This window comes from Dasypus novemcinctus, chromosome 15 (genome assembly GCF_030445035.2).
Source record: "Dasypus novemcinctus isolate mDasNov1 chromosome 15, mDasNov1.1.hap2, whole genome shotgun sequence".
Taxonomy (NCBI): domain Eukaryota; kingdom Metazoa; phylum Chordata; class Mammalia; order Cingulata; family Dasypodidae; genus Dasypus; species Dasypus novemcinctus.
This window is the reverse complement of record NC_080687.1, coordinates 17454252-17472167: the sequence shown is the minus strand read 5'-3', so window position 1 is coordinate 17472167 and position 17916 is coordinate 17454252. Positions and strand designations below refer to the sequence as shown.

The 17916-nt window shown below is 38.4% G+C and overlaps 1 protein-coding gene across 4 annotated transcripts in view; it reads left to right on the top strand.

Moving 5' to 3' along the window:
- Positions 1 to 17916, top strand: part of IFT88 (intraflagellar transport 88) — a 150690-nt gene that overhangs the window by 107709 nt on the left and 25065 nt on the right. For all 4 annotated transcript variants that reach the window (XM_058276342.2, XM_058276343.1, XM_058276341.1 and 1 more), the window contains one exon: positions 3887 to 3993. In XM_058276342.2, coding sequence (XP_058132325.1) covers positions 3887 to 3993 — 107 coding nt within the window. The remainder of the gene's footprint in view (positions 1 to 3886; positions 3994 to 17916) is intronic.

Below are 17916 nucleotides of genomic sequence, written 5' to 3'. Positions count from 1 at the left end.
GCATTCTTGTCAGCGGCATTGGGAATCTGTGTCTCTTTTTTGTTGCCTCATCTTGCTGCATCACCTCTCTGTTTGTGCAGCACCACTCCTGGACAGGCTGTGCTTTTTTCACACAGGGTGGCTCTCCTTGAGGGGCACACTCCTTACGCATGGGGCTCCCCTATGTAGGGGACACCCTGTGTGGCATAGCACTCTTCGCATGCATCAGCACTGTGCATGGGCCAGCTCACCACATGGGCCAGGAGGCCCTGGGTTTGAACCCTGGACCTCCTGTGTGATAGGCAGACACTCTATCAGTTGAACCAAAGCTGCTTCTCAATATAAAGATGAAATTTGATTAGTGGTTATGTCGGACTAGGGAAGGCAAGCTAAGGGGTGCAGAGTTTTCTTTTTGGAGTCATGAAATAATTCTAAAACTTTTTTGTGATGATGAATGCACAACATTGTGATGATACTAACTAAAAGCTATATATGTAAGATATGTGAATATATCTCAATAAAACTGCTTAATAAATAAATAAATAATTGTACAATAATATCCAGAAATAGCAACTGTGTACAGCAGGGGAACATAGAGAGATGGAGAGGTAAAGAATTGTCTCATTTGTTTGTCTGGTTTTTGTTTATTATTATTAATATTTATTGAAATAATGAAAATGCTCTAGTAATGATTGAAGTGATGAGTGCAGAACTAAGTGATTATACCAGATACCATTGATTATACCAAATACCTTTGGAAGAATTGAATGCTTTTTTAAATATGTACGAATAAAATTGATTTTATTTTTTAAAAAAGATAAAACAACAACAAAAAATAACTTTTAGTAAGCATGCAAGAGAATAGGAACCCTCAAGCATTACTTGTGGGAATGTAAAATGGTGCAAATGCTGTGGAAAATAGTTTGGCAGATCCTTAGAAAGTTAAACCAAAGAGTTACCATATCATCTAGGAATTCCACTCCTAAGATCTAGAGGTCATTTGCACGTATATTTGTATGCAGCATTTCATGGGAAAGCAGGAGATCCGAGCTGAGGAAGTGTGGACAGGGAGGGGAGGCTGATGGTCTGGACACTCCTCCAATACCGAAGTCATTCCCCACCCACCTCCTGTTCGCTCCCCCTTGCCCACTGTCATAAAGTAATCAGAAACTTGTTCTACTCTGTGGCGTGAAAATAGTTTTATATTAAAAGGAAAAAAATAATGTTCATACAGCAAACGTTTTAAAAAGAATTGAAAGCAGGGACTTTAACAAATATCCACGTTCCTATCTGCATTATTCATAGTAGCCAAAATGTGGAAGCAACCTAAGTTTACATCAACAGATGAATGGTTAAACAAAATGTGGTATATACATACAATGCAATATTATTCAGCCATAAGAAGTAAAATTGTGATACATGCTGCAACATGCAACATAAAAGAACCCTGAAGACATCAAGTGAATGAAATAAGCCAAGCACCAAAGGACAAATACTGTATTATTCCACATATATGAACTATATAAACAAATTCATAGAGACAAAAGTATATCCTAGGTTACCAGGGCCTGGGTGGAATGGACAGTTATAACTTAAATGGTACAAAGTTCTGTTTTAGTGATATGAAAAAAAGTTTTGGAAATAGATAATGGTGATGATTGTACAACAATGTGAATATAATTTTCAATAAATTGTATACTTAAAATGGTTAAAAGGCAAATTTTATGAAAAGACAATAGGGTGATACAAAAGAAAGACAATAATAGAATGATATATAAGAAAAGATAGTAGGAAAACTATAAATGGAAAACAATTAAAATCCACTTGAAGACAATGAAAAGCAGAAATAAGACTGGAAAATCAAATTAGTAACTGGAAACTTCGTAGGTTCTCTCGGCATGTAGAGAAAAGAACAAAGATGAGAGAAGATGACAGTTTGACAGATAAAGTGAGAGATACAATCTAAGAATTATAAGGAATAAAAGCAATAATTAAAAAAATAGCTGAAGAAAACATTCTAGAACAGAAAAATAATCTTTCTGCAAAAGAAGAAAAACTGAACTGTTTTCAGACTTCTTTACAACAATAAATATCAAAGGCAGTGGAACAATGTCTCCAGAATTTTGAGAATTTCTATACATTCACATGTAAAACCAATAGAAAGACGTATACCTAGATATAGAAGGGGATTGTATACTCATCTTCCCTACTTGGGGAAACAAAGTTTATTTGGAAACTTACTTCAGAAAAATCACTGGAAAACTGAATAAAAATTTAGAACTCAAAAAGGGAAATTATGTCCAAACAGAGTAGAAATTATTTTAATATAGATTTAAATTTGAAATGTTATAAAGCATAATTTAGATGGTAGTGGTGGTGGGTGTAAGCAAAGGAAAAATGAGAAGTATGCTATAGTCCCCATTTATGGGAGTATTAAAAAATACTGTTTAATTCTTGATTTTGATAGGAAAATATACCAAGCTCCTTATTGTTGACTTTCTTTAGTCATATTTTATTCTAATGGGAAAGGAAGCAATGAGACCTCTCATAAACTTCTCATCAGAATATAATACAGTATTTCTGCAGGACAGCTTTGCAATATTATCAAGAGCCTCAAAATAATCATAACATTTGGATCCAGTAGTTCCACTATTAGTAATTTATCACAAGGAAAAGCAAGGCATGCAAAAAGTTGTATGGAAACAACTTCAATGCTCTGTAATAGAGGACTAGTTAATAAAATGATGGCATATGATAAAATATTTTGCAGCCTTTAGAAACTATTTTTTTAACTTAATAACCTGGAATATTCTCTTTGGTAACCAAGAAAAGCCTAGAAAGAAAGAAAGAAAAATTTTTAGTTTATCTTAGGGTAGAGGAGCAGCAGGTATTTCCTTGTTTGTTCCTTTATATTTTAGAAACTCTCTACAATGCCATGTATTACTGTTGTTTTGAGGAAAGCAGAATGTTTTAAAATGATAAAAATACTTAATTAGACCATAAATGACAGAGGCTATTCTTATAAAAGTAGAAACAGAATATGTATAGTTCTTAGCATCTGCTTGCTGCCTGTTTTAAATGTTTTTGCTAATTTTGGAAACACAATATTGAGTAAAAAGACCATTTTTATAAAAATACAAAGCAAAATTAAACAGCATGTCATTTAGGGATATGTATATAAGTGAAAAAAGCTTTTGTTGTTTTGAGGTTTTTTTTTTAAGCAAAGAAATGATAATCCCGGGATGGAGGCATGGGATCGTGATGGGGAAGAGCACAGAGGCAGAGGCAAGGTGTTGGTAGTGTTCTAGGTGTATGTTCCACCATTTATTGTAGTTATTTTGCATATATTTAACATGAACTGTAAGTACAATAACTGTAAAAATCTTTTTTTACATTCCCAGTGCTTTGCATATAGTGTGAATATTAAAAGAATGAATCTAATGACAAAAAACAAAAGAAAGAACATTTATTAGTAATTTTTATGATGATAATATATATAGACAGTTTATACTTTTTACATAGTCATCCCCCTTAGAACTCCTCATACGTGTTTCTGAAACTATCAGTCAGGGCTACAGGTAAATTCAGTAGCGTATTCAGGTTCCAAATTGGAACATTAATACATGTTACATCTGCCTTTGACATTCTCTCCTGGCAATGTCCTTGTGCTAGCATTCCTTCTAGTAGGGTGAGGACAGGGCAGGGGGAGAGAGTACCTTTAAACCCCCTTTCAAGGAAGACTGTCCACCCAGGCTAGAGAAGAGAACGGAAAGTGTTGATATTTCTCAAGAGAGAAAGAAACGCTATTTGTGAACATCATTCCTGTGTCCCGAATGATTGAGTTTGATTTGTTGTGTTTTCAACACTGTACATAAATACATTCCTAAATATATTTTTCACAATTTAGGTCTGCGTTTCTTGGTTCGTCTCTGCACAGATATTGGATTAAAAGAAGTTCAAGAATATGCGACAAAACTCAAGAGATTGGAAAAAATGAAAGAAATAAGGGAACAGGTATCTCATACGGGCTGAAAACTGCTGTCAATTCTCAAAATGTCACACTTCTGTAGCTCAAATGAGTGATCTTGGGAGCCTCTATCTGAAAAACAGTTGGAATATTTGTGTGTTTTTTTTTAATTTTATTTATTTTTAAATACATTTTTTATTCTCCCACACATTCTTTTTTTTTAAAGATTTATTTATTTATTTCCCCTCCCCCCCCCACCCCGGTTGTCTGTTCTCTGTGTCTATTTGCTGCATCTTCTTTGTCTGCCTCTGTTGTTGTCAGCAGCATGGGAATCTGTGTTTCTTTTTTTTTTTTTTTAAGATTTATTTATTTATTTAATTTACCCCCTCCCCCCGTTGTCTGTTCTCTGTGTCTATTTGCTGCATCTTGTTTCTTTGTCCGCTTCTGTTGTCGTCAGCAGCACGGAAAGTGTGGGCGGCTCCATTCCTGGGCAGGCTGCACTTTCTTTTGCGCTGGGCGGCATTCCTTATGGGTGCACTCCTTGCGCGTGGGGCTCCCCTACGCGGGAGACACCCCTGCGTGGCAGGGCACTCCTTGCGCGCATCAGCACTGTGCATGGGCCAGCTCCACACGGGTCAAGGAGGCCCAGGGTTTGAACTGCAGACCTCCCATGTGGTAGACGGACGCCCTAACCACTGGGCCAAGTCCGTTTCCCGTGTGTTTCTTTTTGTTGCATCATCTTGTTGTGTCAGCTCTCTGTGTGTGCGGCACCATTCCTGGGCAGGCTGCACTTTCTTTCACGCTGGGCGGCTGTCCTTACGGGGCTCACTTGCACATGGAGCTCCCCTACGCGGGGGACACCCCTGCGTGGCATGGCACTCCTTGTACGCATCAGCACTGCACATGGGCCAGCTCCACGTGGGTCAAGGAGGCCCAGGGTTTGAACTGCGGACCTCCCATGTGGTAGACGGACACCGTAACTACTGGGCCAAGTCCACCACCTGGAATGTTTGTTTTTGTTTTGGCATAACAGAAGGAATAACTAAAATTCTAGTTTGGGAGTGAAATTCTGTCAAAAGTGGATTTCCATTAGGAGTAGGTATGATGCATTCACAATAGTCTGTGGTGGATAGTTCCTAACAGACAAGTAACTGTAACTTTCTACAACACAAAATAACTGTCAGGTTATTTGCAGACTAAATTTTAATTGGAGAGTCCCATGGCCCAGTTAGAATATAAGGCAATTACTTGTATATAAACAATAGTATTTTTTTCTGTTAACTGTATCATTTTATAGTAGAGCGTAGCTTTAAGAAAATTAATATACATGGAAGCACTTTAAGTATATTTTTATTTTTCTTGCAGTATGTGAAATAACAATCCTTTTATTTTTACTTCTTTAAAAGAATAAGCTCTCCTAAATTTGAGCCCAGAATATTTAAAAATTTAATATGATTGTCTTCTTTTTTTTTTAAGATTTATTTTATTTTATTTATTTCTCTCCCTGCCCCCCCCCATTGTCTGCTTTCTTGTGTCCATTTGCTGTGTGTTCTTCTGTGTCCACTTGCATTCTTGGCAGCACTGGGAATCTGTGTCTCTTTTTTGTTGTGTCATCTTACTGCATCAGCTCTCCGTGTGTGGGATGCCACTCCTGGGCAGGCTGTGCTTTTCACATGGGGCAGCTCTCCTTGCAGGGCACACTCCTTGTGCGTGGGGTTCCCCTACACAGGGAACACCGTGGCATGGCATGGCACTCCTTGTGCATGGCAGCACTGCCTGTGGGCCCCCTCACCCTATGGGCCAGGAAGCCCTGAGTACCGAACCCTGGACCTCCCATATGGTAGGTGGATGCTCTATCATTGAGCCACAGCCACTTCCCTGAGTATCTTCTTTTATAAATAATAATTTATTCTTGAAACTTATGTTGCTGTATTGGAAATAAAGTTTTGAGGCAAGAATTAAAGTATTTCCTTTTATAACATTGTAAAATGTAATGATAAAGGGCTTTTTCAAGAATCTAATTATCATGGATAGACAAATTCTGAATTCTATATTTTCCTTCAAAATGTGGTTATCTTGAAAACTGAGATAAACCACATGGCCAAAATGAATCAAGCCATCATGTCTACATAATGAATCCTCAGTGAAAACTCTGGACACAGAGATACTCCAAATATATCTGGCATCTAGGTTGTCCTGTTCATCATAAAAAGAGTTGCCTACTTCCTTTCTATGCCGAAAAGAAGCTCAGGGAAGTAACTCTCAATGTAGAGAATTTAATAGGTTTTTTTGTTGGAGTTCTGTCAACCCAGCAGACCATGAAACTAAGAAAAGCTGCAGCTTTGTCCCTTCAAGTTCCCCAGGAGCCTGTGGGGCTTCTAATCCAAAAGGGGGAGGAAGATAAACATATCTGGAAACAGTAATCTAGTTTTCAAAGGAAGAAACCCCATACCAGGGAGAATCTTTTGCCAGTGTTTCAGGCAGTTTTGCTACCAAGAGACACCGGGGCCTTGAAGCTCTGAACCAGCTCCAGGACCTCTGCTGACAGTGGCTGAAGCCGAAGACCCACGACAAAGAGCAGATCCTGGAAATGCTGGTGCTGGAGTGGTTCATGACCATCCTGCTTGAGGTGCTCCAGGCCTGGGTATGGCAGCAGCATCTAGAAAATGGGAGGAGGTGGTGATTGCCCTGGAGGATTTAAGGAGAGCTGGATGAGCCAAGAGAACAGGTTCTTGTTAGTACACAGAAAGTGCCCCGAAGGAGACAGAACCTGTGGAAACAGCAAAGGAATGATCAAACTTCAAGTTCCTGCCCTCACCAACCCAGTCAAAAAGTGAATCTCCATAGTCCAACTTGATGGCAGGCTCAGGATTGACAACAGGGAGTTGAATGTGTAGCAGAAAATTTCTGAAGAAATAAAATCCCAAGTGGAGATATTTGAAAGATTTGGTGGAGTCGGTGCCCCACGACTTGACAGTAGAGAAGTCAGTAAATACAGAGGCGCGCTAAACACCCACGGAACAATTCCAAAGGAAAAAAAAAACAATTTAAATGTGGTAAATGTGGGGGAAGTTTCATGCAGAACTCTGATCTCATTAAGCATTGGAGAATTCACACTGGAGAGAAACCACTTCAGTGTAGTGAATGTGGAAGAGCCTTTGTTGTGTGAGCACCAGCCTAATTCTGCATCTGAGAATTCACTCCAGAGAGAGACCTTACAAATGCAGTGACTGTGGGAAAGCTTTTGTGCAAGTACACATCCTATCCAACGTCAAATAATCTACACCAGAGAAACCCTGCAAATGTGAAGAATGTGGTAAGGGTTTTAATGTCAGTTCCAGCCTAACTCTCCATCAGAGAATCTACTCTGGAGACAAACTCTTTAAGTATAATGAATGTGAGATAGCCTTCATTGCCAAGTCACTTTGTTCAACATCAGAGAATCCATGCAAGGAAGAAACCATATAAATGTAAAGATTGTGGGAAATGCTTTAGTCAACATTCAGTTCTTGTAAAAAATTATGTAAGTCCATATCAGGGAGAAACATTACAGATGTGATATATATGGAAAAGTTTTCATCAAGAGCTCAAGCCTTTGCTGGCATCAGAAAGTTCATTTCAAAGACAATTCTGTAAATGCAATGAATAAGGTAAAACTTTAGTCTAAGCTCATTTAGCTGGGACTTAGACTGTGTGGACACTGGGAACAATGTAAAAGAAGGTAAATGTTGTAACCTGGGTTTTAGTAGCACGAGAAGCACATTTTGCTGACTTAATTACAAACATCTCCATCAGCAATCACCTTTTTTAGAAAAATAGAGGTAGTTCTCACTTTGCCCAGTTCCAACCAATATATATAAAGTTCACTTATCACAGTTTACTTACCAATCCTCTACCAAAACAGTTTAAATTTCAGTTAACAGCATATTAACTGACTATTTGCATGAAGTACAACCTTAGAGGCTAGCTTTTCAGGCCACATATCATTATATCAAAAGAGATGTGCATCATGATCAGTGCCCAATCACTTGTTTCAAAGCCTATCAGTGATTGGTAAACTGTAGCAGTTTGATGTAATTGATGAATTCCAAAAAGAATTATTGGATTATGCTTGTAATCTGGTCTGCACCTGGGCATGATTGAGTTATGATTGGGGCTTTGATTATGATTGGGTCACATCATTAGGGTGTTGAGTCCCCACCCCTTGGTGGATGCAGACTCACAGATAAAAGGCATGGTAAAGGACAGAGTTGGACTTTTGATGGGAGGAGCTTTTAATGTTGGAGTTTTGATTTTGGAGTTTGATGCTGAAGACTTAAACTGGAGCCCTGGGAAGTCAGCATGCAGAGGAAAAAGAAGCCAGCTCCAGGAAGGAAGGAATCTTGAAGCCAGAGTAAAGCAAGCCCCAGGAACATAGGAACCCAGGAAGCTTGAACCCTTGCAGATGTCGGCAGCCATCTTGGTCCAAATAGACTTTGGTGAGGGAAGTAACTTATGCTTTATGACCTGGTATCTGTAAGCTGCTACCCCAAATAAATACCCTTTATAAAAACCAACCCATTTCTGGTATTCTACATCAGCAGCCCTTTGGCTGATGAATACAGTGACTGCATCTATTGTTCAGTTCAGGAACAGACAACAGAGTTTAGTTGTGTTGCCTCCTTGACTCCCAGTGATAAACCCACATGCCATTTTACAAAAATGTGTGATTAAAAAATTATCCATTTGGCCAAGAAAAATGAAAGTACAGAAAAGAAGTGAAAAATGATAAAACTTGGAGGGAAATTCAAATTGAATGTAAATGGAGTTATAGAAGAAATAGCTGGCCATGGGAGTGCTGACACGACAACTATTTGAGAGACTCTACGTGTGAAGCCAGAGAAGCTTAGTGAAGGTGAACTTAACATAAGTGAAGAGAATGGTTGTGATGAAAAGGAAGAAGAGGGCGGCGGAGTTGACCCAGTGGTTAGGGCGTCTGTCTACCGCACGGAGGGCCGCGGTTCAAACCCCAGGCCTCCTTGACCCGTGTGGAGCTGGCCCATGCGCAGTGCTGATGTGCGCAAGGAGTGCCCTGCCACGCAGGGGTGTCCCCCGGGTAGGGGAGCCCCATGTGCAAGGAGTGCGCCCCGTAAGGAGAGCTGCCCAGCGTGAAAGTGCAACCTGCCCAGGAATGGCACTGCACACACGGAGAGCTGACACAACAAGATTACACAACAAAAAGTGACACAGATTCCTGTGCCGCTGACAACAACAGAAGCGGACAAAGAAGACGCAGCAAATAGACACAGAGAACAGACAATTGGGGTGGGGGTGGGGGGTGGAGTGGAGAGAAATAAATAAATGTTAAAAAAAAAAAAAAAAAGGAAGCAGATACCCCAGGGAAAGTGATGCCAATAAAAAACTTCACAGAACAGGACCTGTCAGAGATACTTCGTACTTTGAAATTGCAAGGGATAAACTGTTGGAAATTGATCCAAACTTAGAAAGGCATAGAAAAGGTGCTTTGTATTGTAAGTTATGCAACTAGAAGAAGCCAAACACTGTTGAAACTACTGATATGTTATTTACAAAGAAATAAAACTTAAATTCTCAAAAAAAAAAATGTGGTTATCTTTTTGCTTTTACGATGTAATCTAATTGTTTTATTTTTTTAAAAGTATCAATTGTAAAACCATTATGAGCCCTACCTAGACTTTTCACCTAAAAGTCCTGTAAAATATCAAGCAGGTATTAAAATGCCATGCTGTGGCATGTAATTAAAACCTTCCATGAAGACCAGTTTAACACATAAATTAGGTAACTTTTGTGAAAGCTTTGTAAAATGTAAACTGATACAAATGGAAGCTCTAATTATTATAATTGTCATTGTATTCGTTATTACATTTGTTTCATTAAGAATAATTTTAACAAGTATTCTTTAGAAGTTGCAATTAGTTGTTATATAAAACTACCTAGTATAGAACCATGGATGTCTGTGGAAATAGTTAACATCAGTAGTTAAAGTTAATTACTTTGAATGATGAACACAAAACTAATATAAATTATAGATTATGTGTAATATGCTTTCTTTTTTTTTTAAAGATTTATTTTTTCTTTAGTTCTCTCCCCTTCTCCTCCCCGCCCCAATTGTCTACTCTCTGTGTCCATTCGCTGTGTGTTCTTCTTTGTCCACTTACATTTTTGTCAGTGGCACTGGGAATCTTGGTCTCTTTTTGTTGTGTCATCTTGCTGTATCAACTCTCCATGTGTGTGGCGCCAGTCCTAGACAGGCTGCACTTTTTTTGCCTTCAAGGAGGGCTGCACTCCTTGCATGTGGGGTTTCCCTACATGGGGACACCCCTGCATGGCACGGCACTCCTTGTGTGCATCAGTTCTGTGCGTGGGCCAGCTCACCACACAGGTCAGGAGACCCTGGTTTGAACCCTGGACCTCCTATATGATAGGCGGACACTCTATCAGCTGGGCCAAATCCACTTCCCTGCTTTCTTCAACTTAACAACCTTAAATAGAAAAATTGAAGTAGACTTCAATTGTTGACCCCTTTTAAAATAGTAAGAGGTAGACTTCTAACTCTCTGGGTGCATGCTTGCATCCAGGTCACAAGATATCATAACTCAAACTTAGGAAATGTTGATTCCAAGGAGTTCCCAAGAAATGAACTTGAGAGGTAAAAACCAAACATTCCCCTTTAAAGAGATTCAGAATTACTTTTACACAATTTTTTTTTGTAGCTTACCATTTAATTTTCTGTTGTATCTTGTTCGATCATTATATCATTCTCCTTTTTAAATCTGTACAGTATTTGTGACTCCCCTTTACATTCGCTTCATCTCTCCTTTTGTCCTTTCATCTGCACTCTTTCCTTTATTATATTCTTTCCATACATTATTAAACTCTTTTATTTCATTCCACTGACTAATATAGACTAGTGTTCATATAGATTAATGAATTTTATTATAAGTGAATACATTGGTTAAAATTAAAAGTGCTTTTTTTCCTGATTAATACCCACCTTGTAAATTCCTTTTCCATCAAGATATTTATACATTCTTTGACTATAGGAAACTCTCTTCTTTTATTCTCATAGACCTGACCTCTTCATATCCGACTGTGCTTTGTAAAAATAAAACTATTTTTTAATGTTTAAATGTAAGGGTTTCTACTGAGTATATGCAAAAAGGGGTTAGATCTTTGCTTAAAAAGTCTTATTTCCATAAAAAATGGTACAAATTAATAGTGTCAGCTATATTTCAGGGAGAATATTTAAAAATACCTGTGCACAAACCATTTGTTGAGTGCTTCCTAGGAATTTTAGAAATATCCATTTTGTACAAATAAGTGATTTGTTTATTGTAAATAATCCATATATTAAACTCACTAAAATAATCCCCTCATGGCTTAATTAAGAACACTGTAGTAAAATCCTGTGATTTTTACCATTAATACATTTAAATGACTCACTGTTTTTATTAACCCAAATTATTCAGCATCTCACTATACTTCAGTAGTGCCTCTTTTGGTAGTACCTTTTTTTTTTTCAGGATTTATTTTATTTCTCCACCTCCTGTCCCCCCTTGTTGTTTGCTCTCTGTGTCCATTTGCTGTGCATTCTTCTGTGTCTGCTTGTCTTCTCTTTAGGCATCACTGGGAACCTATCCTGGGACCTTCCAGAGTGGGAGAAAAGTGCTCAATCTCTAGTGCCACCTCAGCTCCCTGGCCTGTTATGTCTCTTATTGTCTCTCCTCTGTGTCTCTTTTTGTTGCATCATCTTGCTGCGCCAGCTTTCCGCCTACAGGCCAGCATTCTGAATGTGCCACCTCCCCACACCGCCCAACTTGCCTTCATCAAGAGGCCCTGAGACTCGAACCTTGGACCTCCCATATGGTAGATGGGAGCCCAATCACTTAAGCCATATCCACTTTTGGTAATATCTTCTCTCAGAAAGACTGAGAGTTTTCACTTCAAATTTTGTTAAGCCTTAAAGTCATGTCCTCATCTACATGGTCCTACAACAAACATTTCATCTGTCTTTGTAGTTTCCTTGAAATCTGGTTTCTCTAGGCTTCATTCTTAGTGGCTCCTTTTCTTTTCTTCCACAATGCTTCTCCCTATTTCTCAAATTGTTCTGTGTGCATATAAGAGTCTACTCCACTATTCTTAGGTACTTCTCATTAGAGCATATATCAAAGAAACATTTTCTTCATGTTTTCTCATTTAAGCATTGCTTAAGAATACTTAAAGTAAAGGAAGAAAAGTCAGTGGAAAACAAAGTTTCCTGGGAGCAAGGAAAGAGGCTTAAAAGGAAAGAATTCTTACATATCTGAGATCTCACTTCTCAGTTTGATCTTACCTCCCAGTTAATTATTATATGTACCATTTCAGTGTCTTTCTTAGATTGTGAGCCCATAGGGTACCACATTCTATTTCCCATCTAGTATAACATATAAAACACTGTTAGCTATGAAATAAAATATAATTTTTTAAAAACAATAAATGTAATAAATAAACTTCTGAATTAAGAATGCTGTCCTTTTCTACACTTGAACTTACAACTTCCTGTTACTTTTTCTGTTTCTTGTTTAGAATCTGTCCCAGTGTAAAAATTTAACATTTCTCCTTTGTAATTAAAATTTCTTCATACATTTCATTATTAATACCTGCATAATATCCCATATATCCCATTATACAGATGAACTTGATTAATTTAAACATTTTCACATTGTTAGTCAGCTATCTTTTTTATAGTTGGTAACCTATTAGTCAAATTTTCAGGTATGTCTTGCTATAGCTGGCAAGTCTATAATTGGCTTGCTATAGATGGCATCTCTAATTATTTATATTCCATATTTTTTATCTGAGACAAGCCATATAACTAAATTAGTCTAGTTATTGGAACCAGGGATATCCTAGATAACTACATCAAACCTTAACACAGAGCAGCTTAAAAAAAAAACCCATACAACTAGCCCTCAGTCTTCATCCATTTCTTTCCTCTGGAAATGGTGATAAAGGTAGAAGTTTGGCAGCAAGGAAAAAAGAGAGGGAGCCTGGTTAATCTGTTCCTGAATAATAACAACAGTCTTCATGTTTCTGGTTTGTTTCCCTTTAACTTCCCTTTAATTTACAACTGCTTAATTAGATATTAATAATAATAACAGTTAATATTTATTACATGGATAAGTGCAGAAACTATTCTAAGCACTTTACGTGAATTGACTAATTTAATCGTCATGGTAATCCCATTAAGTAGGCATTTTTATCACTATTTTTACAGATGAGAAAATTGAAACAGGTAGTGACTTAGTAACTTGTTCCAAGTCACACAGCGATTAGGGAGCAGAACTGGGGTTCAAATCCAGGCAGTCAGGCTCCAAAGTCCAGACTTTCAACTGCTGGGCCTTGATCTTGATACCTTTAGATAGTTGCTAAATATGATGGTTCAAGGAATTATTTTCAGTTTATATATATTCCTTAAATATTTTTATTCTGCTTATAAACACATTCAAAACATTAACTCATATCATGCATTATGCTAAAATGTGCTTTGCTTCAGCCCACCATAATTTTATTAAGAGTTAGGGTCTTAGAATAATGCTATTTAGAGTGTGGTCTGTGGATCTGTAACATCGGAATCACTGGGGTAGCTTATTAGAGTTGCAACCTGAGGCCCCACCCCCAGACTTAATGAACCACATCTCTGGGTTTGGGGCCCAAGAATCTGTATGTGTCTTTTTTTTTTTTTCTATATAAAATTAAATGTACGTGTCTTTTTAAATAAACTCTTCATGTGATATTTATTCTCGCTAAAGTTTGAGACACACTGGTCTTAAGTTTATGCCGAGGCCAAAAGGTCACCTTGCACATGCTCATATACCAATCATTTGATTTAAGAAAAGAAAATTAAAGTGAACATAAAATAAATCAGGCAGTGCATTTTTAAAAATTGTTTTAAAATGGAAATGAGTCTTGCATGGACTGAGCAAGGAAGATGAACAGATTCATGATTCAGGTTTATTTGGGCCAGGACAATTTATCTCCCTGAGACCCTAACTTCTATTTTAAGATGTTAAAGCTAGAAGGTTTATATAGCCTGGCTTTTCATGGAAGATGGACCTCTTCCTGGAGCTGTCATGGAAAGGAAGTGTGTTTCCCCCTGTGTTTGGGGGACCACATTCCTGAGTGAGAAGAGAACCCTGCATACTTCATACTCCAGAGTGCCAGCAGTAAGCAGTTCAGGCACAGAGGCCGTCAGCCAGGCGAGGACGACTTGGTCTCTTGGCATGTCTGAACACTGTAAGCCCCTTAGCAGTGCTGTTTTCAAAAAGAAGTTTGGCTTTTCTTCTTCACCATGCACGAGAAACTAACTCCAAGGAAGTCTGTTAAAGCTAGATCATATATCTAGAAAAGAGCAAAATGGGAAGAACAGAAATTGAGTAGTTTAAATATAAAAAAGGAAGAGAAAACTATTAGCCAAAATACCAAAGAGAAAGATGGAAGATGTTAGGAGGAAAAAGAAAATGGGTAAAAATGTAATTTACAAAATGTACGAAACGCATTATTGTGGAATTTCTTGTCAAAAATATAGTATATTAGTGCTCCATTTTAAAATCAAGTTTCTACTTTTCAAAATACTCAAAGAAATGCTGCCCTCATGTTTGCTATTTCCTCCCCAAAGAATTCAGCAAACAATTTCAGGAAATGCTTTCTTTAGGCCAAATTTGCAAAATATCATATAACATTCAAAATTAGTATAAAACATAATTGAGACTTATCCTTGAATTTCTTGTAATTACCAAAAAATAAGTGAAATTAAGTTATAATATAGAAGCATCTGCCTACCACATGGGAGCCCAGAGTTCAAACCCAGGGCCTCCTGACCAGTGTGGTCAGCTGGCCCATGCGCAGTGCTGATGTGCGCAAGGAGGGCCATGCCACACAGGCGTGTCCTCCACGTAGGGGAGCCCCATGTGCAAGGAGTGTGCCCTCACAAGGAGAGCTGCCCCACTCGAAAAAAGCACAGCCTGCCTAGGAGTGGCCCTGCACACACGGAGAGCTGATGCAGCAAGATGACACAACAAAGAGAGAGACACAGATTCCCGGTGCCACCAAGAATGCAAGTGGACACAGAATATATAGGGAATGAAAACAGAGAGCAGACAATGGGGGGGGGGGGGGTAAGGGGTGGGGGATGGGGGGAGGAGGAGGGGAGAGAAATTTAAAAAATTTTTAAATGTCTTTAAAAGAAAAATAAAGCCTTTACCCTTGTTGCGCCCAGAGAGTACGATGGGTCACCAACAGCTCTACTGGAGCCATCCGCGAAAATTCGGTCAGGGTTCCCGCTCTTGCCACGTCTGCTCAAACCGACATGGTCTGATCCGGAAATACGGTCTCAATATGTGCCGCCAGTGTTTCCGTCAGTACGCGAAGGATATATGCTTCATCAAGTTGGACTAATCTTCCTTGAATGGACTGTCCAGGACATCTTCCTGACTAAACCAGTTCTTTGTATATAAAATAAAACTAAAAAAACTGAAGAAAAAAAAAAAATTCAGTTTTAAAAACTCGCTTTAAGGTTGACTATACAGTAATAAAACTGCAAATTCAAAAAAGTTCACATAACTAGGAAGAATGTCTTGCACATTTCATGCATTATTGCATTTATAAAATTCATCAAAAATACCAAATATAGTATTTGTCCTTGGCATCAGATTTGTGGTACTTACATTTTCCAGGGTAATAATACCTTCATACATCGCCTTGTGTTAGTTCCTTCATTCATTCACTTGGGAAACATTTATGAAAATCTACTTGTGCAGAGAACTGTACTTGGCATTGTGGAAGATACAGGGATGTGTGAGAGCTCACCCAAGAGCTCAAGGTGCGTAGAGGATCAGACGGACCCAGGGAGACGTGGGGCACTTGAGGTCAGGAAGAGCAGTGGAGATTGAGAGGGAATCAGAGGTCGTTCCTGGAGGAGGTATTAGAGTATCCGGAGGAGGTATGAGTTGCATACTTAGAGTTCGGTGTGAGGAGGAAAGAATGTGAATACAAGAAGTAAAAGCCATGCTCATGGACACTTTGGAGTAAAGCCACTAAAAATGTTTTAAATTCTGTTTTTTACCTCTTGAAGTCACAGCCAATCTTAAGAATCCTTAACAAGAAAGCAAGTTATTGTTTTTTGTTCCAGTGTACAAAAATCCAGTTATTATAGAATAAAGGTGTCATAGTATGGTAAACAGGCCCCAGACATGGTTTTTAGCTTGACCATTATTTAGCTTTGTGACCCAGGTTAGCCTTTCTGAACCTCAGTTTCATTATCCGTAAAATGATAACAGTGTTCTAGAAAAGTATTTTCAAACTGTGGTAAAGTTACTTTCTTATCCAATCTGATACTTTGGTAAAATACAATAAAAATGAATTACTAGAGAAATTATCATGCATTTGGATGCCTGGCTATGTCAAATTGCTGTAGAAGCTTTTAAACCCTTACTCAGGATTTCTGTACTTGTCACAGGCAGGTGACAGGTAATTTGTGGACATCAGTGGTTGACAGACAAAATCTGCGTAGTGCTCTTGTGGGAGATCTGGAAGATCCTTCCACTCCTAAAGGTTCTGGTTTTGTTTCAGTTCTAGAGGGCAATTATGTGACACTTGTGTTCGTGGATTTGTATTGGAGAGTGTAAAGGAAAAGTGTCTATTTTCTGTCTCCGGACATTTATTTAATGCGGTGCATTGTTTTACTCCCATCTACTTCACGTCTCCCTTTTGTATCTTCCTCTCTCTCTCTCTTCTTAAATGGCAGTGGCATTTTTTTAAAGAATGCTAATGCCATTTTAAAATATATATTACTGAACTTACCAGGTGCAATGGATGTGTCATGATGATGGGAGAGAGTGTTGCTGTGGGGGGAGTGGGGAGCGGGGGCGGTGGGGTTGAATGGGACCTCATATTTTTTTTAATGTAATTAAAAAATAATAATAAATAATAATAATAAATAAATATATATATATATATATTACTAAAACAATATTCTGATGAATCTGACCAGCCCGAGAGGAAAAATCACATTAGGCAGATCACCCCAGACTGAAGCTCAGAGTCATCAACCACACCTGTGTGTTTGTTTTTAGTCCCTGAATTTTAACTAGGCCCAGACCATCAAGGAATACAAGATGTTTGAGGACAGCCTCTAACTTGAAAGAGACAGACCAAAACAAATAGAAAAGAGCAACTTGGTAAAACAGAGATTATGAAGAGAGAATAATTATTTAAAAGACCATCATTATCCTCAAAGAGATAAGATATTGCAATTATGAAAAAAAGAACAGGATACAATAAAGGTAAATTCAGGGGGAAAAACCTTGAAAATTAAAAAAAAAAAGTTCCTTTAAAATTTTAGGTAGGTTGGTTTTGTAAATAAATTTTTAAAAAATTATTTATTTATTTATTTATCCCCCCCCCCCCAGTTGTCTGCTCTCTGTGTCCATTCACCATGTGTTCTTCTGTGACCGCTTATATTCTTGTCAGCTGCACTGGGAATCTATGTTTCTTTTTGTTGCGTCATCTTGTTGTGTCGGTTCTCCGTGTGGGCGGCGCCATTCCTGGGCAGGCTGCACTCTCTTTCGCGCTGGGCAGCTCTCCTTACAGGGTGCACTCCTTGCGTGTGGGGCTCCCCTACAAGCGGGACACCCCTGCATGGCATGGCACTCCTTGCGTGCATCAGCACTGCTTATGGGCCAGCTCCACACGGGTCAAGGAGGCCCGGGGTTTGAACCGTGGACCTCCCATGTGGTAGGTGGATGCCCTACCCACTGGGCCAAGTCCACTTTCCTGTAAATAAGTTTTTAACTTCAAATAAAAATGTATAAAGAAAAAAGTTAACATTAGCCATCCTACCACTCAGAAATTACAGTTTTGATATAGGTCCTCCCAGGCGTTTTAAGCAATATTAACATTTTTTTACCCAAAAA